This window comes from Akebia trifoliata, chromosome 13, assembly GCF_017979445.1.
Source record: "Akebia trifoliata isolate Shusen 1 chromosome 13, ASM1797944v1, whole genome shotgun sequence".
Taxonomy (NCBI): Eukaryota; Viridiplantae; Streptophyta; class Magnoliopsida; order Ranunculales; family Lardizabalaceae; genus Akebia; species Akebia trifoliata.
The window spans coordinates 29,828,881-29,852,185 of record NC_141387.1 but is presented as its reverse complement, the minus strand read 5'-3'; the positions used below and the strand labels follow the sequence as shown (position 1 = coordinate 29,852,185).

Here is a 23,305-nt window from a genome sequence, read left to right as displayed (position 1 = left end):
GTGCACCCCTAGTGGCTGTACCATAAACGGATCCGACCCACAATCTGATCCATTGAAAGCCCTGGCGAGTGGTGACCAAGGTGGTGGTGGTTGTACCATAAACTGATAAGAGTGTAAAATGGATAGATTTTTTTTAGAGTATTTTAAAAGTAAAGTTCAAAATTTAAAAAAGAAATTAAAAAAAACAATAATAGGCAAAAGCGCGTCATGTTAATGCATGTTGCTTTTCTAACTATTTAGTTCTCTTGCCCCCTTCTCCTGTCTTCCATAGTCCCACCATTCTCTCTCTCTCTCTACTGTGCCACCAATGGATCTTCCGCAAGAAGAACTCCAATTCCTAACCTTAACAGGCATTCTCAAAGAATCAATCAGAATCCCCAAATCATCAACCAAAACCTTCTCCCTCATAACCCTAACCCTAATTTTCCCACTCTCCTTTGCAATCTTAGCTCATTCCCTCTTCACTTACTCAATTCTCAACCAAATCCAAAACCAATCTCCTTCAAACCCCAAAACCCATCACCAATGGACACTTCTCTATCTAATCCAATTCTCCTACTTAATCTTCCTGTTTGCCTTCTCTCTCCTCTCCACAGCTGCTGTTGTCTTCACTGTTGCCTCGCTCTACACCTCCAAACCTGTCTCTTTCACTTCCACAATCTCAGCCATTCCTCGTGTCTTCAAACGTCTCTTCGTCACTTTTCTTTACGTTTCTCTTCTCATGATAGCTTACAATTTCGTTTTCATCAGTTGCGTTCTCGGCACCTTCGAAGCCGTTATTAAACATTATCGAATTCTCCTCGTTATCGGTGTCATCGACATCTTCTTTCTCTTCTTCTATGTCCATGTCTATTTCACAGCTCTCTGGCACTTAGCTAGTGTTATTTCAATTCTTGAACCGACTTACGGATTCGCAGCGATGAAGAAGAGTTGGGAATTGTTGAAAGGGAAGACTCGGTTGGCGATGGTACTTGTTTTCATGTATTTGTTGATTTGTGGGGTGATTGGGATTTTATTTGGTTTGTTTGTGATTGATGGTGGGGAGGATAATGCAATGGTAGTTTGGGTTTGGGTTTCAGATGTTGGGGAGGATAATGGAGTGGTAGTTAGGGTTATGATTGGTGTGGTTTTGGTTGGGCTTTTGGTGATTGTGAATCTTTTAGGGTTATTGGTGCAGAGTATATTTTACTACGTATGTAAGAGTCATCATCATCAGGTGGTTGATAAGAGTGCATTGTACGATCATCTCGGTGGGTATATTGGAGAGTATGTGCTTCTCAAGAGCAGTATTGAGATGGAGAGTTTGAAGATCTGAAAGAAAGAAGAAGAAATAGTTATTACGTTTTGAGCATCTCTGAGATGTTTTATTTCTTTTTTTACTTTTTTGGATCAGTAGATTTAGTGATGTGTAAGAAAATATATGCATTTTAATCACATAGTTTTTAATGTTGTACGAGGAAACTACGGTCTTTCTATCATGATCTACAAATTTTATATAGACTAATGATTTTTGTATTCAACCTGACAGCTGGACTCAAAACTCACTGATGTGTCATGCACAAAGAACTATATATTCTTTCGCTCGGGGATACACAACTGCAGTTGGTAGGTCGATTGTGTATCCCAAGGGACAGAATCTACAATTCTTTGCCCAAGCCACATTAGCGAGTTTTTGAGTTTCCTTGTCAGGTTGAGTTAAAAAATCAGCACTCAATTTTATAAGGAGTGTTGATATTCTAACTAAAAAGTCTTCACTCGGTCTATACTTGACTGACATGTTACGAACATGGAACCATTGATCTGTTTCCTAGGAATACACAAATGTATCCCCAAGAAACAGATTTATGGTTAATCCTTATTCTTTTATAAGAGTCTTGATAATATGACTCACCAAGTGGCATATTCAAATGACTCCATGACGTGGATACATCCAAGAATCGTACATATCTATGCCTCGAGATACACTTTTTTAATTGGAAGTGCAATCATGTATCCCGAGGTGTACAGATCTTCGATACTTGAATTTATCACGTTATGGAGTCATTTGAGTATGCCACCTGACAAGTCATATTATCATGACTAATTTAATAATTCTTGTTTTAATCATGGTATACTTTATTAAATTTTTTCTATAATATATTGTGATTTGTATACCCATCAAGGGTTAGTTAAGATGGCAAGACTGATTGGATTTGCTCCTTAGGTTATGACTTCAAATCTCTATATGCCCCTCCACAAAAAGGTGGTTATTTTATCGTTGTACATGTGTTGGGTGGGATGATATGTGTTTGTTGCCAAAGCAAAAAGAAAAAAAAAATTGTGCTTTGTATATTTGTGTTGCATTTGGACCAAACATCTAAGGAACTTTTTTTTTTAAAAAAAAAGGAAAATTACTAAAAGACCCTAACAGAGGGATTTCTTTCTAATTAGTGCTTGAGTTTTGGGTGAGTGCTTGATAGTCCATTTAGTAAAACTTTCTTTTCTCAATGGCCCCTCAACCTCATCTTAGGTTATAATATTTTTGAAATACCTAAACTACCATTTTTTCATCTTCTTCACATACTTGGGTTTTCCAACCGTGATTCCAATCAGTTTTGACGATTTTTTTTTTATATCGTGAATGACGAATGAAAATAATAAAAATAAAAAGTGGTGTGCTTCACGTTGGTAAAACTTATCCGTTTTCGTTTTTTGAGTTTTTTCAACTAGAATACATGGAAAGACCAACTAAAAACTTAACATAACAACTTGTGTTGATGATTTCAAACCAAAAGAACCATCTTTGATCAATTTTCATCCAAAAATAAGTAAAAAAATTGAAAAAAATACTAACTTTTTCCATACATATCTAAAATGCTTGAAAAAACTTTGAAAATGACTTCTTCTTTCTTCTCAAATCATTTCCATCACAATGGAGTCTTCGAAACTCGACTAGGAGGTCGGAAGTCTAATTTTTTTGGACAAAAATGGTGAGTTCGAATGGTAAGGGCAGTTTTGATATTTCAATCGTTAGAGATGTACGGAGTGGGGTTCAAGGACTGATTATAAATAAAATTTTACTAAATAGACTATTAAGAGAAGCCCTAAAACTTAGGGACTAATTAGAAAAAAAAAAAAATCCTTCCACCAAGGTCCTTTAAGTAATTTTCTCTTAAAAAAATTAAAAATGATCTAACAAACAACACTAGAACTGTTATTTATGAGAGCAATGAGACATTTGTTAAGCAACTCTGATGTGAATTGACTAATTGTGGAGTATATTTTTTGTAAAACACGATATGAAAGCACATTGCATCACGATGTCAGATCAAATTCAATAGTTCAGAGGTAATAACCCGAGCTCGAGGGAATAGGTTCCCTTGGAAAATCAAGAACGGACATTCCGGACTCAGAACTTGGGTGGTTCTACCAGACTCAAAACTCGGATAATCATTCCAGTTAAAAGCATAAGTGTAGTATACAATTCAGATCCCTAGATCTCATGGATATGAGAGAAGATATGATCTGTTAGTAGCCCAATAAATTAGGAGTCGTTTCAGATAAGAAAAAAATTCCTAAATCGAAGGAGTGAATAAGGACATAATCTGAATTAGATACATTCTAAATCGAGGTCTATCTCCTAATTAAGATAAGGAAGAAATATTGGTAACATGATCAAGAAGATCCTAAGGAGTTACCCCTATAAATACATGGCCAAACCATCAAAATGTATGATTTCTCTCGCTTATGGTTATTCTATTGCCTTTTGTATTAAATTTGACTTGGACGTCAGAGAGATTGTATTGTAGGCACATCTAGGAGCTTTAAAGTTGCAGAAATCAAGAAGCTTGAAAGTATCACAAAGAAGTGCAAGTTTTTTGCATCTACACTAACCAAACATAATAGTCGAGTTGTTGGTGATTCCCTAACATAATTTAAGGAAAACCATATTCCGCCCATTGTTTTAAACTCGAATGAGTCTATGTCAACAAGAGAGAATAGACCCAAAGGCATTCAAGCTAGTCATCTCATTTACATGTTCAAAATTTGAGGTGATTGAAATTCATTGAGCCAATTGATTTGATCAATTTTTTTTACTATATTTAAATGATTATTTTCAGATTTTATATATTTAAGATTAGAGTCCTCATAATATGACTTACCATGTGGCATGCTTAATCTACTCCTTGGCATGGACAAGTTCAAGAACCGTAGATCTGTACACCTTGGGATACACAGCTCCCTCGGGATACAGTTTTTATGGGGAAATGCAATCATGTATCCCGAGGCATGCAGATCTACGATTCCAAACTTTTCACGTTAGGGAGTCAATTGAGTATGCCACCTGACGAGACATATTATCACAACTCTTAAGATTATTATAAAATTAGATTTTTGTAGCACCTACTAAATTTGATAACAACAAAAGATAATTTTTATCATTTTTAAAATATGTAATATCAACAATGGATTTGAATAGGTATATATGCGTGGGTTTGACTCATCCAAGTCAGTTTGGATGGACTAAAACTAACAGATTTTAAACAATTAATTTCCCCAAGTCTTGACCATAGTTTTAAAACTCAAAATATTCGACTCCAATGCCCTCTAAATCAAATCATGAGTCAACTTATTATATATTAATATTTAAATAATTTTTTAATAGTTTTAATTGAAGGAAAAATATCCATTTTTTGTCTCCACAAATATACTATATATAGTCAAACAACTTGGTCAAGTTTTTGACCTATGGATGCATTTTCCAGCTGACTTGATGATTTTCCGAGTTGACTCAGAACGTTGATTCCCCTTTGTCCCTACGATTTATCAAGTTGGTTCCATTCTATCAAGTTGGGGCAAGTCAACTCGAACAAATCGAGTTGACTAGCTCAAATTTTATGTCTATTCAATGAGTTTTTAAACTATTTTCTTGACTCAAATTCTGACAATGGCTCGATTCATCGCATCTGATCATATTCTCAATAGTCACAATTTCAAACTTGAAACAAATCTTCTACATTATTTTAAATATTTTCTTAAGCTCTCTTTGTATGTAGAATCCAGTGGGTATGGATGGATTTTCTCTTTGTTGTTTGTTCACTTGTACTCTAGGTTGGACATTGGGATGTTGGGCCATAGATTTAAAAAAAAAAAAAAAAAAAAAAACTGAGAATGTCTTAAAATTGCCTGAGTCGACTCAACTTAATGAAATTTTGAGTCACTATATACTCAGAAAGTATTCCTATACCAAGTAGACTCATAAACTAAATGAGTTATGATGACTAATTTAGAATTTTTGATGTCCTGCTGAAGTGAACTCAAGATTGTACCTCATATCTCACTTTCCTGACTAGGAAGTGTGTAGGAATCATCGAATCACACGTCAGGAAAGTGAGATATGAGGTACAATCTTGAGATCACTCACATCATTATTCAGGTATAGGAAAATGTTGGACTAACTTTGTTTGACATTGTGTTCAACACTGTGTTGATGTGGCAGTGTACAATGAACCATAGATTTCTTTCCTTGTATCTCAATGAAAGAAATCTATGCTTCTCTGTGTACTGCCACGTTAGCAAAATGTTGCACAAAGTATCAAATGAAGTCAGTATAACACGACTCTTTTAAAGGAAAATAATATGTGAATGAAGCAATTTGATTAATTCTCAAAACAAGCATAAGTTACAATCTTATATTGGTTGTAATACATCAAGATCTTATTCTATTGCCTATGATTAAGCCTAATCATTTACGAATAAGGAAACAAATAACTAGAGATTAATTTACAATATTTGACAAAGTTGACAGCCTATTCTGAACTTAATTTCCTTTAACACTTCCCCTCAAGTTGAAGTGTATGTTAATGACACCCAACTTGCTAAGTAAGGCCTCGAATTGTGTGGAGCTTAATGGCTTAGTAAACAAATCTGTCGGTTGATTTGTGGATCGAATATAGGCTGTCCGAATCATTCTTTCTTGAATTTTCTCACGTACCAAATGACAGTCTATTTCTATGTGTTTAGTTCGCTCATGAAAAACTGGATTTGAAGCTCTGTGCATAGCTGCCTGATTATTACAAAACAAAGTCACTGGCTGTGTGTGGTTTATCTTCAAGTCTTTCAAAATGTTTTTCAACCATGTAATCTCGCAGCATGTAGTGGCCATAGAGCGATACTCTACTTCTGCACTCGAACGAGATATCGTTGTCTATTTCTTGGTCTTCCAAGAAAATGGTGCCTGACCAAGTAAAATACAATAACTTGTAATTGATCTTTTTGTGTCCTTGTAACGAGCCCAATCAACATCACAAAATGCTTATAATTGAAGTGAACCTATGGATGGCAATAAAATACCTTGCCCAGGCGTTTGTTTGATATACTTGAGCATTTTATGAGCTGCTTCCAGATGTGGTTGCCGAGGTTTGTCCATAAATTGACTCATCACATTATAGCATAAGTCAGGTCCGACCTAGTTATAGTTAGGTAGATTAACCTCCCAACTAACCTTTTGTATGTTGATGCATCATTCAAAAGCTTTCTATTGGATTGTGTGAGTGATATGTTTTGCTCTATAGGAAACTGAGAAGGTTTGACACCCAAGAACCCAATATCATCTAGAATTTTTAAGGCATATTTTCACTGTGACAAACTAATTCCATGTCGTGATCTTGCAACCTCTATGCCAAGGAAATATTTGAGTTGCCCCAAGTCCTTAAGTTTGAATTACTTGGACAAGAAAAGCTTAGTGTTCTCTAGGTCCTGCAAATCATTCCCAACTAATATCACATCATCAACATATACAAGTAATGCCAAAAAGCTACCTTGATGACTTCGGACGAATAAATAATAGCCAGACAGAGACTGATGAATCCTATAGCTTTGAGTGCACTAGACAACTTGATAAACCATTGTCTAGAAGCTTGTTTCCATCCATATAGAGATTTGTGAAGTTTGCAAATACGTTTATCCCTTTTTCGTCCGAAACCAGGAGGCAAGGACATGAATACTTCTTCATCAAAATCACTATTTAAGAATGTGTTGTTAACATCTAATTGATGTAGATGCCAACCACAAATGGCTACCACACTAAATAAGATGCGAATTGTTACCATTTTGGCCACCGAGGCAAAAGTTTCCTTGTAATCGACTCGTTCGACTTGACTGTAACCCTTGGCCACCAACCAGGCCTTGTTCCGTTCTACTGTCCCATCGACTTTCAATTTTATTTTATATACCCACTTGTAGTTGATTGGCCGCTTATGGGATGACAACGACACCAAACTACAAGTCATATTAGCCTGTAAAGCAACTATCTCATGTTGCATAGCTTCACGCCACTTTGGTTTTTGAATAACTTGTGAAAAACTTATGGGTTATTTAAGGAGGGTGAGTGAAAGTGTCCTCGATCCGCGGGATGCGCGGATCCGCTTTTAACCTTTGAGGTTTGAGAGTCGCCACCTAGTTATTACGGTCTAGGAATCGAATATAGACTCGAAACAGATAAAAACGACTAATCTACTAAAAAAATACTGAGTCCGGGGATCACATTACGGGGTTGGAAGGTGTTAGGCACCAACCCCGCCCGGCAAACACCGGTCTCAAGTAATTCCAAATAAACTACATTGCTAAAAGACCTAAGTAATAAAAAAAATAATAAGAAATAGATACCTTTCTAAAGACAACGTTCTCGTTCCCTCAGATCTGACAGAGTAACTCCTTGTACAGTACTCATCGCTTTGTTCTGTCTCCGGATCTGATTTCTGATCTCCGAGGCGAGGTATCTCTTTCTTAGATCTAGATTCTTTGGATTTTTTATAGATTTCTAGGTGTTTTTGAAAGACTTCTAAGTGTTTTTCGAGCTAAAATCGAAGTATGATTTTAGATAAGGAGTTGGGACTTTAAAATTAGGGTTTATGGGAGGTTAGGGAAGCTTTTTGACCTACTTCTCTTAAGATTTATTATTTTATACGAAATAGGATGTGGAGGCTCCTATTTATAAACTTTTTAAGTACCTTTTAGATAGAGTTAATGTTTAATTATAATTTTTTTAGAGAGAATTATTGTTTAATTATAATTCTTTTAGAAAAGTTATTATTTAGTTAGAATTCTATTAAATAAAGTTATTATTTAATTAGAATTCTATTAAATAGAGTAATTATTAAATTAGGATTGTTTTAAATAGAATTGTTATTTAATTAGAACTCTATTAGGATTTTGACTTTTAGTCTCATTTAATTGACTTTAAGATTTTGACTTTAGTCTTACTTGGTTGACTTTTAATTTCTTGACTTTATCTTACTTGAGTGACTTTAAGATCTTGACTTTAGTCTTACTTGATTGACTTTAAGATTGACTTTAGTCTTACTTGATTGAATTTAATTTAAAAAAAACCCCATTTATTATATCTTTAATTCCTTGGGCCCTAGATGGAGGGGTCCTTGAATAAATATCTTGGCAACCATCAACAATTTTGCCTGAGAGCCTCATTGATTGATTTTTTTTGTTCAAAATTTTAATTTAATTTTATTAATTTTTCACTTTACATTATTTAATGTTTTATTTATTAATTTTAAAATTTTTAATTATTCAAATTGTAAAATTACCGTTTTACCCTCGGAGAGGACTTTTGTGTTTTAAGTCGATTTTTGATGTTCCAGGATGTTTTAGAATCGATTTTTCGTAAGGAATTCAATGGGAATATTGGTTTGTGTTATTTATGAAATTTTTTGTACGAAATGGTCGTGAACTTTATGAGGGGCATTTTCGTAATTTTATCAAATTTTGTGAAAATTGACGAAATGATTTATTTGATTTTGATTTGTTATTTTATGTGTTTGAATGAATTTTCCTAAGCGTAATGTAAGCTCAAGGGATGTTTTTAGGTTAGGGGTATTTTGGTAATTTGGTCATTTTTTAGTGATTTTTATTATAAAGTTTCTTTTTGTCTGCAAGATGATGATTTATATGTTTTTGGGGTTATATTTTCCTAGCGTAGCATGGTTTCTACAGTTTTGTTAGTTCGAGTACCTCATCCGGGTTTCTGAAACATAGATGGTAACAAAATAAAGCATTGGAATAAACATCCATCATTGGGAATAGTTGCGATCGGGTTGACGAGTTGATTAATAAGGTAAGTACAAAAATGGGGTGTCTACAGATGCTCCTCTTTGGCAGAGGGTTGAAGCAAACTAGATAGCAAATCTATTTTGGTAGATAGTGCGATATCCGAATGCCAAAGCTAGTGACAGTTCATTTTGCAGCCTGATTTAGCAATTCGTCGAGGCGTTCGGATCCTTGAGGGTAAAGCTCTCCCCGAACTAAATAAAATGTCAGGTCCTTGAGCGTGAGCTCTCACTAGCGGTGTCAAATCCTTAAATTTTAGAAAATTCTCCCTGACTAATACAAAAGTGTACGTGTGTGCATTGGTGTGATGCTAATTTTAGAAAAGTGCGTTTCTATTTTGCGCATTCATAAAAAAACTGAGTAAGGTGACTAAGCAAAACATGAAATCTGGGTAAAACCTGAGAAAAAATTTGAGTTTGAACAAAGAAAAATAAGATCTGAGAAAAATTCGAGCAAAAGTTGAATGTCCTACTCTACCTACCCTGGGTGAAAGAGTAATGAACTTAGCTTTTTGGGAAGTTCTACTCTACCTATTTGGAGTGAAAGAGTAATAACCTAATTTTTTTTGGGAAGTTCTACTTTACCTACTCGGAGTGAAAGAGTAATGAACTAATTTATTTGGGAAGTTCTACTCTACCTACTCGGAGTGAAAGAGTAATGAACTAAGCTTTTTGGGAGTCCTACTCTACCTGCTAGGGTGAAAAAGTAATGAACTAATTTTTTTGGGAAGTTCTACTCTACCTACTTGGAGTGAAAGAGTAATGAACTAATTTTTTTGGGAGTCCTACTCTACCTACCCAGGGTGAAAGAGTAATGAACTAATTTTTTTTTGAAAGTTCTACTCTACCTACTCGGAGTGAAAGAGTAATAAACTAATTTTTTTGGGAAGTTCTACTTTACCTACTCGGAGTGAAAGAGTAATGAACTAATTTTTTTTTGGGAGGTTCTACTCTACCTACTCGGAGTGAAAGAGTAATAAACTAACAAAATCCGAGAAAACCCTCGGCGACAACTGAGTAAAATCCAAGATAATCCTTGGCGGCAACTGAGCAAAATCCAAGATAACTCTTGGTGGCAACTAAGCAAAATCCAAGTTAAACCTTGGCGGCAACTGAGCAAAATCCAAGATAACCCTTGGCGGCATCTGAGCAAAATCCAAGATACCCCTTGGCGGTAACTGAGCAAAATCCAAGTTAACCCTTGGCGGAAACTGAGTAAAATCTAAAATAACCCTTGGCGGCAACTGGGCAAAATCCAAGATAACCCTTGGCGGCATCTGAGCAAAACTGACAGAGGAATGAATGAATTTTGGGAAAGAATGAATCTGGATAAGAATGATTAAAATGAATCTGGATGAGATTGAAAATAAATCTAGAGAATAATGATTGAATCGGGGAACGAATGAATAAATCTGGAAGAGAATGATGGAATCCAAGAATGAATGGATCTGGAAAAAGATTAATGAATCTGGGAACGAAAAAATGCTTTATCTCCTGTTCTAGGTAAATGAGTTATTCTCTGGGAGAAAACCAAAATATGAGATCAGGAACGCTTTTGTTTGATCCTTAAGGGTTTTTTTTTCAAAAGTTTTATGAATTTAAAACCTAAGTTTTTATTTCTTTTGAACCTCAAGGGTTTTTCAAAAAATTGTTATCAAGAGGGTAATCTTAAGTTTGGAGTTCCCATTATCTTTTAGGATTAACATTTCTCAAAAACAAAATGCCCCTAGTTTGACAATAAACATGGCATTGGAGACAATTGAATACATCATGCAAAAAAATGCCCCTAGTATAAGGGGGAAACTACATATTTAGAGGAAAAAGAAAATTCCTCTTGTATGAAGGTTTGAAATCCTTGATTACTACAAGTGCAATAAAGGTTTAACTTTTAATTTGAACTTTTTATATTGAAGATTTTGAGTCAGGCTCAAAGAAATTGGAACAAAATATTTCTTTTTGAAATTCATCATAGAATTTGTTCTTTCGCCCCGTCGGTTCGCTTAGGGACATGAACCTTTTCAAATCAATAATAGATGAGATACTTGTATCCACTGAGTCTATATTTGGTTAAAATTGGGTATTGAAACTTGATCATTCGGATTTCTGATGTTTCGGTTCGGACTGCCTTTTCAGCTTCTCAACTCAACGGAGGTTTTCTTTTATTTTTTGATTGCTCTAAGTTTTGCCTAGATTGTCTTTTTAGGTTTTCAATCTAGAGAGCATGCTCTAGCTTTTGCCTAGATCTCCTTTTTAGGTTTTCGATCTAGCGAGCTTACAATTTTTTCTCTCTTTTTTGCTTTGATTGTTGCCAAGGTCGTCCTTTCAGATTTTCAACCTTGTGAGCTTGCCCTAATTTTTGCCTAAGTTGTCATTTTGGATTTTCAACTTAGCAGGCTTTTTATCTTATTTTTTTCTTTTTCTTCCTTTCTGAACTTTTGGAGTTATTGTTTGATCATGCTTTACTACCTTCCTTAACTTTTTCGCACAGTACTTAGGAGGACTTTTATGGGTAGGCTTAGGACTGGGCATAAAAAGAAAGGAATTTTGAGGCTCAAAAACCTAAATGCCCCTTGTGTGGCATTTCCTTTTAAATTGTTTTCTTTTTCCTTGAATTTTCTTCCCTATTTAGGATGATATTTTTTTTTATTTTTAAATTTTTTCTTTGTCGGGGAATCTATTTTTTTATTTTGATGTGGTCGGGCCTGAAGTAACTTCTCAGGTTGCCTACGTACCCCAAAATTTTTGGGATCAGACCAAAACGTAGTTCGAATTTTTCCCTCCCTTGGGTTAGGTGATCGGATTGAAGAATTAAAAATATAATTTTTTTTAACTTTAATATTTTGACAAAGGCTGCAAAGGGCTGAGAAAGGAGATATTGAACTTTTGAACTGGGTAACAGGAAATTGATTCGGTCAAAGATGGCCTCCTTAAATGTAGTATCGTTTGATCTGGTCAAGGTTGGTTGGTTCTGGTAATTCGATTCCATCATGATTTTGAAGTCTGACAGTTTTTCCGGGTAATATTTCTTTGATGATGAACGATCCACCCCAATTTGATTTGAACTTCTTTCTAGGGTCAAAGATAGGTGCCCGATTTTCTTTGAGTACGAAATCCCCGACTTGTATGTGACGAGCCTTGATCTTTTTGCCAAACGCACGGGCGATTCTTCTTTGATAAGCTTGTAAGTGGTACAAAGCTCTTAGTCATTTTTCTTCGATCAAGTTTAATTATTTATACCACTGACTAATCCAATCTATTTCTAACAATTGACTTTCCTTGAAGGCCTTGAGATACGTGATTTCCATTTCAACTGGTAAGATTGCTTCCATAACATACACTAGAAAGTAGGGAATAACTCCAGTGGAAGACTGTATTGAAGTATGATATGCCCATAGTGTGAATGGTAACTTCTCTAACCAATCCTAGTGTGATTGACACATTTCCTTGATGATTGTTTTGAGATATTTTATTGGCTACTTCAACCTTTCCATTAATCTGAGGACGGTAGAGAGATAATGTGATGTCGAATCTCAAACTTTGAACACATAGTGATAACCTAAGCTTTGATGTACGACCTATTATCAGAGATCAATACCGCTTCAACTATTTCATTATTTTGATAATGGTAATCTATTCTGGGAGCTCTACCATTTTGAGAAGTGTAACACTAATACATTTTGTAATATCTTCCTTGATCTCATTTTCTCAAGCCAGTATCTATTCTGTATCAAACAACACCCAAGCTTGCACTTAACATATCCTCATAGGCCCACACGGACAAGTTTTTTGAAATTTCTGAGAAAATTCATTATCCCCTTATGTTCCTCTAGGGATATGATGGTTTATATTTGAATCTCTTTAGGAATTATTTTCTGTTCCGAGGTCAATGACCTTTGTTTTCTTGATTAAAAGTTGAGCCCGACTCTTATCTTTCTTGTTCAAGAGAGAAATCTATCAGATTATTAGTTAATTCGTTATTACACTCGAGGTATTCAAAAATTTCTTTTATCTAATTAAATTCAGATGGGGCGACAAACACCTCTATAAACTTGACAAATTAACTTGACTCAATAAAAAAAAAGTAGACTCGATCGAAACAAAAGATGACATTGAAAAATTGGACTTGAGCTAACTCAAATAACTCATGAAAACTCAAGACAACTACCCACAACAGGCTTGATTAGGACTCAGGATTGAGACATTGCCTACAACCAACAGGATTGAGGCACGGTGGTCTTCAAGGAACAACTGGGAGATATTGAGAAATTCTGAGGTTATTTCTAACTATTGACTTGGTACTGGCGTTTGTTTTAATTGACCGGACTTACAACCTTAGCTAGAGCTTAGGTACAATGATAACCTTGTAACTCCATCAAATGTGGATTATCAATTTCAATGTTACCCCCTTGATAACATTTTAAATGAACCCCGAAAATTCATGCAATGATTATTCAGAAGGAAAATAATTATATTGCACTCTTGAAAATTATTGACAAATAATGTTTTCATTGAATAAAACTTTCACAAATCTAATTATTTTTTGCAAGTCATTTTTTTTACAAAAATACATTTTAGTAATTTTTCAAAGTCCATGAAAAAAAAAAAATTTCAAGGTTCATGCAAAAATATATCTTTTGTAAATCATTTTTCCTTCTTTCTATTTTCTTTTGGAAAATATTTTTCTGGAAAACACTTTTCTTCTGGAAAATATTTTTCTTTTTTTAAAATGGGTCGGAACCCGAATTTAGAAAAGGATTTGATTTCCATTTTGATCTAAATGGCCCGGCCCATTATGATTGTTGGATCAAGATGGACTAGGTCATTATGAATTATTGCAAGAAATGAATTCTTTATTTGGTCGGTGCACCCATTTTAATTTCCAAAAGTAATTTTATTTTTGAGGACAATCATATATTCTGATCTCATACATCATTCACATACATTCATCAATCACAAGGTCTCATTCAAATAACAACTCGGGAACACCCATGATAAGTTCGAGTCGTGACCTATAGGAGAGGTTTCTAGACTCTAAGCTTGCTACGTGCAATACATTTTTATCTGGTCACCCTTGCCCAAGATACCTATATACCTCTCGAGCGTACTCAATCAGACGGTACGTGGTGATTAGGTTTGATATACCGTATAGGTTATAATCCAAAACTCCAACTTACTTCTCTGAAGTCAAAAATAGTCAGTTTGATCCCCAATTGAGAGGTGACGCACGATGCTGAGCAAGGGCCCACTTAAATACCTATCGTCTAGAATAGACGTAGTCTATCTCCCTCGTACAGTAGGGTACAGCGTGGCAGGATCTCGCTTAGGCAACGGTTACTGGTACTATATTTGACATTAGTCTTGGAATATCTCAAAATTTACTAAAATTTCATTTAAGTTAGAAAAATTGTCATTTAGATTATTTTTACCAAATTGCCATAAAAAAATGTACCTTTTTATTTTTTTGTTTTTTTATTTTTGTGCCAAATTGCCATTTAAGCATATTAATGATATTGTTTTGAGATGAAACATTGAAGAGGCATGGGCAAAACATAATATTTTTAGTAGTTTATTGTCTCAAAAAATAAAATTAAGAGAGGCAAATATAACATTACCATTAGAGTAACTCTTAGGTTTCACTTAGTGAGAAATGGTTTCAAATCTTGGCTGAGTTAGTGAAATTTAACCGAGTCAACCAGGATTTTGTTTTTTATTTGAATAATTATTTTTTTTTATAATTTAGATATTTATTATTTAACTAAAAAATTATCTTGTGACTAATGATCTTCAATCTACCTTATTTTCCTAAAAAACTTATAATTATATATATATATATCAATAAGTAATTATAAACATAGAGTTAAATGGTTTATCTAGTTAGATATAACTTGGTCTCGTCCACGAATGAAATAAGACGTCAAATCAATTTTTAAACCATCTTTAGTGCAACTCTACTTTCAATAGAAATGCTTCTATAGAATCACTTCCATATGAAATCACAATTGAGACATAGATTGTATGGTGATAGTTTCGAGGGAAGTGCTTTTGGGGGAAACTTTCATAAGCTGTTTTTTATTTTTCTTTTTAGGGTGAAAACAATTTTTGGGACATTTGGTCATTAATAAAATAATTTGGGAAATTTTGGTTATTAACTTATTTGTGGAACAGGACCATTTTCTATGGAGAGTACAAGTGCAGTGGTGGAGGAGCAAATATGACTATGAGGGCGCCCTATGTTCAAATACTTAATGATACGCAAGCTTCTCCTTTCCTCAATTTATCTTTCATTGATGGAGATCACTGGTTGCAACCCTTCTAATTGAGTTATTTTATTTTATTTTAATTTAATTACCAAGTGTTCCTCTGCAATGTGTTTTTGGGTTTCTTATTATTTGTCTTAAAGAATCAATAAGTCCCAAGTAGATCATGGTATCAATTAATTGTGATTGATGCTCTTAACCATATGATAAATTGTATTATTTAGAACAATAAAAAAGACTATTCTTGATTTCTAAAATATTTTCACTTTATATATCATCTAATTTGCAAGCATAATAAAAACTACTTTAAATGAGTCAGACTTATATTTCTCGAGGAAATATTGGAAGGAAATCGTTTTCAAGGGAATATAAATTCCTCAAGAAAATTTTCATGGTGAAGTTGATTATTGTGGGAATATAAATTTCATAGTTTAATTATAAATTGGGAAAATGTCAAAAAAAGAAAGCTGGGTTTTTAGATTTGAGGGTGGGGAAAGCAAGAAAAAATAACATTTTCCCACCAAGGGTGGAAAATTGATTTGGGTTTCTTATGTTTGTGTGTTATGTTCTATTAGTGGTATTAAATTGACAGAATAGGTAGTTCGCTGAGCAAATTGCTTTGAGCAATTTTTTCTTAATTACGTAACTTCTTCGCAAGGGGCAATTTTGTTTTTCGTATGAAACATGAATTTGTACCCAACTCATTCTAGGGTTTCCAAGAGTTTCTTTTTCACTGAAAGGAAGTGGGTTACCTTTCTTTTCACAAAAAAAAAGTAGAATGGTCTCATCATCACCTGTGGACATAAGCAATCTTGTCGAACCATGTAGATTATGTGTTCTATTTTCTTTATTCATGATTTGCATTTTTTTATTGTTATCATTGATTCTCGCACCAAAATTTTCTATAATATTAAAAGATAAATTTTGTGACAAATCCATGGTAATATGCCAAAAAGACTAATGATAAACTAGCGCTCTTGATGTGGCATGTGAATGGAACCATAGATCTTTTCCCTTGTGTATCCCAGAGAAAATGATCTATGGTTCTATGCACTACCACGTCAGATAACTTACAAAGAGCATCAGTTTGGCACTTCTCATATCGAAAATTCATATTTTACCAGGGAAGTCATTTTCCATATACAATCATACCAACACTAGGTACTGATTATGTGTTTGAGGTATGTAATTAAGAAGAGTATGGAAACTAGGATTTTTGGTTTGTAGGGGCTAAGTGCTAACGATGGTCAACTGATAATCTTGATTTTCTTTTTAGCCAATAATTCCTATAAGAGTGACCAAAGATTCAAATTAAAACCATGAATTTTTGCAAGAAGCTAAAAAACATCATTTTTATACTCTCCACTTTTTCTAATCTTTTTACGAAAAAAATTTAAATTTATCTAAATTAATCAAATTGAATCTCCTCTGAATAATTATCAAATCCGAACTTTGTTATTATGTTTCTTGAAAATGAATAATGACCGAAGGTGAGGACTCTTAAATCATTTTTCATTAATCTAGGAAGATTAAGGCCACTGTATGCATGTTGTCAGTTTGAAAAATACAAGGTTATCTCTAATATCAATTAAAACATACACTTTCCTTACTAAGTAAGGAGAGTTTCCTGATTGCATCACCTTATAACATCCAAAAACATGATCCAATGCCACAAAGTTATAGTGAACAAAATTCTAAGAACATTAAAAAAAAATTATAAACAAAAGAAAAACTCATTTTTTCATCCTTGAATTTTAATTATAAATTTGGGAGTTCGATAGCCACCACCTTCAACACATTGGATCATGCCCAAAAGATATTTTGTTTTTTATTAATTTTTTGTAATATGAGTTTTTCTATGAAATCAAGAGGGATGTGGGGTTGGAATCCATGTGGGCCCAAGTTATTTAGGTTAGCCTATTGTTCCATTAGTATTAGTGTTAGAAGATCATGGTCAAGAGACATGTCGTTACTTTGAACGCACAAAGGTATATTTATGCCATCAACTAGAAAAAAACACGGGGGTGTATGTCCATTATCGATTAAAGTGTTAGGTGTTACTTGGCTCCGTTTATGTGGAAACAACCCATAAAATTAATACATTGAAAAGGAAACACATTTTGATAGTGTTTGTGTGGTAAGTTCACAGTTATTATACTCCTTAATAGCATATGATTTGCTTTAATTTGCTACCTGAATGACGTATCATCATCATCCTCTAAGCCCTTTATCCCAATATTAGGGTCAGGAACATAAATACTATTTAAAAAGATATATTATATATTTATATATCTTCACTAATGTAACGTCCATTCTCATTGATGCCATTACATTCTTTTCTTGTACATGTAGAAATCATCTCAAATGGCTTTCCATTTTTTTTTCTCTGGGGATGATATTTAAATTCTTGTTCTCGATTCTAATTTTGTCTTTCCATAACTATTTATCCATTTCAACATCCTCCTCTTTTGTATATTCAGTGGCATGTACAAAAGTACATGTATTATAAAAGTTAGGGTTTATTTGTACGTTACAAAGATTGGCTGTTGTGGTCTTTTTTTTTTATTTAAAAAAAAGACAAGCCAACTTCACGTGCAAAACATTACCTTCTGATGAATATATGAATTTTTCCACAATGATTTAATGGGCTTGGTTCAACCAAACTTAACAATATATTGTGAGTGAAAATGGGCTGCATCATGACTTTACCAACTTTGGAAGACTTCATAGTTTTTTATGCAAAAATCCTTTGAATCGAGGAAAATAAAAAGTTAGAAGAACTTGAGATTAATACAATTACATACAATTACTCAACCTTCCATGGTCTACGAAATATGGTTTCTACTTTCATTTTTCTTTCTTTTTGCTTTTTATTGAGTTGTGGTAGTCATGTAAGTTTTGGCTTCCTGCTCCACTGCATCAATTTTCAATTTGATTAAGCAAGTAAAATTATGTCAATTAAAGAAATATTAAGTTCTGTTAACGAATAAAGGTTTTCAATTGATTCAGGAAATGACAACAATTGGCTTAAGCTTAGATGAAGCTCCTCAAGATAGATTTAGGTTGTAAAATAGTATTGTTTGAGCAAAGTTCAAGTTTCATTAACGAAGACAAATTTCCAATTTTGCTTGCAATGGAGATTGAGATCGTAGTTAAATTGATATTGATAGGTCTACAATGTAATTATAGCTCATATTGTAAGTGATAAATATTGATAGGTCTGGAGTCTGGATACTTACAATTTTGCTTGCAATGGAGATTGAGATCGTGTGCATCTTCATTCAAGAAAACCTCAATCGAGCTAGTCAATTTTGTGGGACATCAATTCTCATCATCTTTATCTACATCACTCACGATATATAAAAATGCTTAGAAAATGATTCAATTTGTCTAGAAGTATTGCCACTAGAAAGAAGGGGTTTCGATCCAAGAACTTGTGAGAAGATTTAGTAGTGAAATCTAAGACCGACCTCCATAAAAACTAATTGACCATGTGTTTATCTCAAATCTTAGGTATCTAAAGACCTAAAAAAGCCTTTTTTGTTAGATAGAGTGTGAATACCGTCATTCTCCACTATTTTATTATCTCTTTGGTATACTCCAATGTCTCAAAATTTTATGTTAACAATACCATAGTGAGTATAAAATGAAATGAAGTTGAAAAATATTTATAGCAAAATCATGCAACCAAATAAACTATTAAGGGAAATTATGCAGGACTATGAAATGTTGTTGCATGAATATCATGTTAAGTTTTTGTACTCAACAGAAAAGAGAAAGGATAATAGTATGAAGTGTAGTTTTAAAACTCATCGAGTCAAGACGATTGGATTTTGAGCTGACTCATCCCAAATCTTGATAGAACCAACTCACTGAGTTAACTTAGCTAATCATTGAGTCAATTCATGAACTTAATCAAGGCAGCTAAAAAATGCACCAAGTTGGTTTAGAAACTCAACGGTTTATTAGGATACGATATAAGAAAAGAAATGTATTTTTCATGTTTTAAAATACCAGTAAAATGCATGCGCATTGCATGTGGTTTAGCATTAGAGTTTAAGAATAATAACATAAATTTATTTAAGAATTAAAATTATAATAAAATTTTAAAATTACTTTCTCACCACTATACAAAATGCTAGCTATTAATCTATCTATAAAATTGTTTTTTGTGAATAATATATTATCAATTAATTCAAAATTGTATTTTCAAATTAGTTAACCATCTCACTTCAATAAAGATCACAAGTTGCAAACAGTACATATGTTGTTTGTGGTAATGGATTTTATATATATATATATATGATAACAAGTTATTACTTCCAAATTATGGTAAGTGGTGGTCCTCACGTATTTAATTAAACTGTATGTTCTCCATAATAATATTTTATTCTCTTTCTATTCCAATTATGTAAGAAATTTAGAGATTCTATGAAAGTTCAAAGTTGTAAAAGTATGGTTATGATACTTTTACAATGTTAATGCAATATAATTAATATTGTACAAAAACAATATCGTTTAAGACTTAAATGAATATATGATTCATTAAAAAATTAAAATTAAAAATAGGAAGATCATGTTTGGTCATTCAATTTGTTATATTTTTTTTCAAATATATTATGAACAACAAAATTCACCAAATAAAAAAAAATGACTTATTGGAGAAATGGAAGAGATAGAGAAAGAAATCATGCAATAAATTGTTTTAATAGGTATAATTGTTTAGTAGTAATATGAGCTCAAAAGAGCAATTATGTTTCTCGTAAATCCAAAAAATTCAAGACAAAAAATCTAAATGAAAATCATAAAAGGTAAAAAATAAACAAGGTCATTCTATTTTAATGGAATAGTAAAAGACAAAAAAAATAAAAGAAATAATAATGGTCTTTTATCATAGACTACTCTAAATGCCCTCATTTTCAATCTCTAGCCAAATAACCCTATATTTGTTTCCCAAAACCTATCATCTTGAAGCTCTATAACCCCTATAAAAGTCAAGATTAACCCTCCTTAACCCTTTGAAAAAAACCCTTCAATTTTTTTTTAAAATCCAAAATTCATTGTTTTCAAACTTGCCTCAACCCTTCGTTTTTTTTATTTTTTATTTTAAAAAACCTTTAATTTTCTATCTAAAATTTCATAGTTTTTTACTCCCCAAAGAGCCTATCTTGCGGCTTGATGGTTGAAATAGGTAGTCTTAAGGTTGAAGATGATCAATTTTGAAGATGAAAAATCAAGGGATAAAAATACCTTGTTCACAAGTTGAAGATAGGACATACATGTCATTTTCGATTAGTTTATGACCGAAGACTAAGTTCAAGTGGTTAATTTAAATCTTCTCCAGAACTTGGAGGGGTATGTCTAAAACACCCTGTTATAAAAATAAAACTTGAAAAAATTGCTCTTAGGCACGTAGTAATCTACGTTGTCTTATAGATAACAGACGCCCCCACTCCGATTGAACACGAAGATGCAGATGGGTTGCTGGCGAACTTGTCTTCAGGATACAACAGAGCCCAGTTCTAACACAACTGTATATTTCCTCAAAATTTGCACTATCTTGAGAAAATCTGTCACACAGAATCTCGGATACACGAATGCCTCTTTTTGTAGAAATTTTTTGAAATAATTAATATTTTAACAAAATTGATCTCCATAAATAGATAACAATTATAAAAATCACACCCATTCGTAAATGGTTTTGAATCTCAATAGGTATGAAACCCATTGGAATTACTAAGCACCTATTCGGATCAAGGAATCCGTTAAGCACCCTTAGGCCCCTTTGACACCTTTCGGATCAGCCTTGGTGCCTATCCAAAATTGGACGGCCCTAGTAAATATTTACTTTTTCTCTCTCTCTCTCTCTCTCTCTCTCTCTTTCTTTCTTTTCTTTCTTTCTTTCTTATTTTATATATACAAATAAATAAAATAAAAAAGAATTATTAAATTTCCATATAGCTTGAAACTATTAGGAGCTCTCAAGGAGAGAGTCTTTGGAATGAAGAAAGAGTTGAGAATAGGTTCTTATTTATAGGTTTAAAAATCCCTCCAAAACATTTAAAAAGCAATGTGAGATTTATAAAATATTTGAAAAAGGAGCCAAAAAGAACTTTTACAAATTTCAATCCATGTGAAAAGTTATCAACCAATAGAAATGTTCTTTTAAAAATACTTACTTTTCTTTAACAAAAAGTACACCAACCATAAAGAAACTTTCAAATATCATTTTAAAATAAATTAAATTAATTTTATTTGAATCAATTTTAAATAAATATTAATCAACATTTATTAACATTTATTTTAACACACCCAATAAAACCATAGTAACAAAGTTGGGATTCGACAATTATTTAGGGAGAGGTCAGTTTAATTAATTAAGATAAAATTGGAAAAGTTTCAAAAAAATCGGGAAGATTTCGACAGTTGATCAGTATATGATTATGATTCAAGAATCTTTGGACAACTATTCAGGGTTGACTTGCTCAAATCAAGTTGGAAGTCATGCATTTAAGTGTTTTCATGTTTTGGATGAATAAGGAATTAATCATGTTCTTGAAGAGTTTTTAAGAAGTATTCCAACGTTTTAGTAATTTTTAAAAGCTTGGAGTTGAAATATTAACTCTAAAAATCTCAAAGAAGGTTTTGGTAAAACATCATAAATACATGTTTGAAAGAAACAAGAAAGTGAACGAGGGATTTCTTTCCAAACACCCTATGGACTAACTTGATAGTCCAATTAGTAAACTTTTTCTTACTTAACATCCCCACACCGCCCTTTCAATTAGTGAGATTGATGATTCAAATTGTCAAAGATTAACAATTCAAATCATTGAGATCAATCTTTGATTCAATCATCAAGATCAAGATCGACTTTTACAACCGTCGATCGATCTAGATATTCGAACATGACTCATTGAGATCAATTATTCAGATTGTCAATGTCGACAATAAATTTCTACGGATCTACCTCGAGATTCGTGAAATAAGATCGCAAATGATTTTATTGATTTTTGATGAAAAGTGGATACAGATCTCAATATTTCCTTTGATTAACAGTCAAATACAAAAATAGTGATGATGATGTATGTAGCTTTTCTTCTCTCCGGGCTTCGTGCTTTATCGATTGAGAAGGATGCTTTGATGTTGTCTTTGTTTTGTGCTTGATCTTCTGTAGAGGCTTCTGTAAATTTTCTTCTCTCCGGGCTTCGCGCTTTATCGGCTAAGAAGGTTTTCTTGGCTTCCGGAGAAGGGCTTTATGCTTGATCTTCTCTTTAGTCGGAATCTGGATCTCTGAAGAACCTTGCTTTGTCTCTGGAGGAGGGCTTGAGAGCTTCTTCTTCTCTAGAGGGAGAGCTTCTGTCTTCTGAGAGAAAGTGATCCAGATCCCCCCTCAATGAGAGAGGCTCTTGTATTTATAGACTTAAAGGTAATTTAACTTTCTAATTATACCCCAACTTAAAGAGGTTTAATTGATTTGTTTAAAAGGCTAAATTTGTCCAAATCCAATTTTAAGGATTATTATTAGGCCAAACTTATTTATTTGGATATAAGGCCCAATAGTTAATGTGGATCACTTGAATTTATAGGATCATGAGCTTTATCTGCGAAAGCCCAAAACCCAAACTTGTAGGGGGGCACGTTCCCATTTAATGGACTCAATTTGGATTTGAAGCTCATTAATAAAATTAGGGATTTTTATTTATAAAATTTGTAAAGACCTCCTCAAAATTTTGGTGCCTACAAATGCCCCCTCCAGGATGCATTATTTGATGCGTAGCTAGCAATGATGCATTCTTGATCACCTTGACTAGTGTGTGATATGCTTTGGTGAATGTGTCAACATTTTTTTTTTTTGTTGATCCGACGTGTTCCTCTAACAAGCTTTGTAACCGAGAGACAACAAGTTCTCACTTCTTCTTTTTTTCAAACTCATCGTTACGTTGT

At 33.2% G+C, this 23,305-nt stretch overlaps 1 protein-coding gene across 1 annotated transcript; it reads left to right on the top strand.

The window, feature by feature from the left end:
* Window positions 1-247: 247 nt before the first annotated feature.
* Window positions 248-1,461, top strand: LOC147388251 (uncharacterized). Its single transcript, XM_086421863.1, has one exon. It carries the CDS (start codon window positions 308-310, stop codon window positions 1,313-1,315), a length of 1,008 nt encoding a protein of 335 aa, XP_086277989.1. The 5' UTR covers window positions 248-307; the 3' UTR covers window positions 1,316-1,461.
* Window positions 1,462-23,305: the final 21,844 nt, after the last annotated feature.

Bases quoted from the DNA above. Each gene is read 5' to 3' on its own strand.
- LOC147388251 (XM_086421863.1), top strand. From the start codon at position 308: ATGGATCTTCCGCAAGAAGAACTCCAATTCCTAACCTTAACAGGCATT.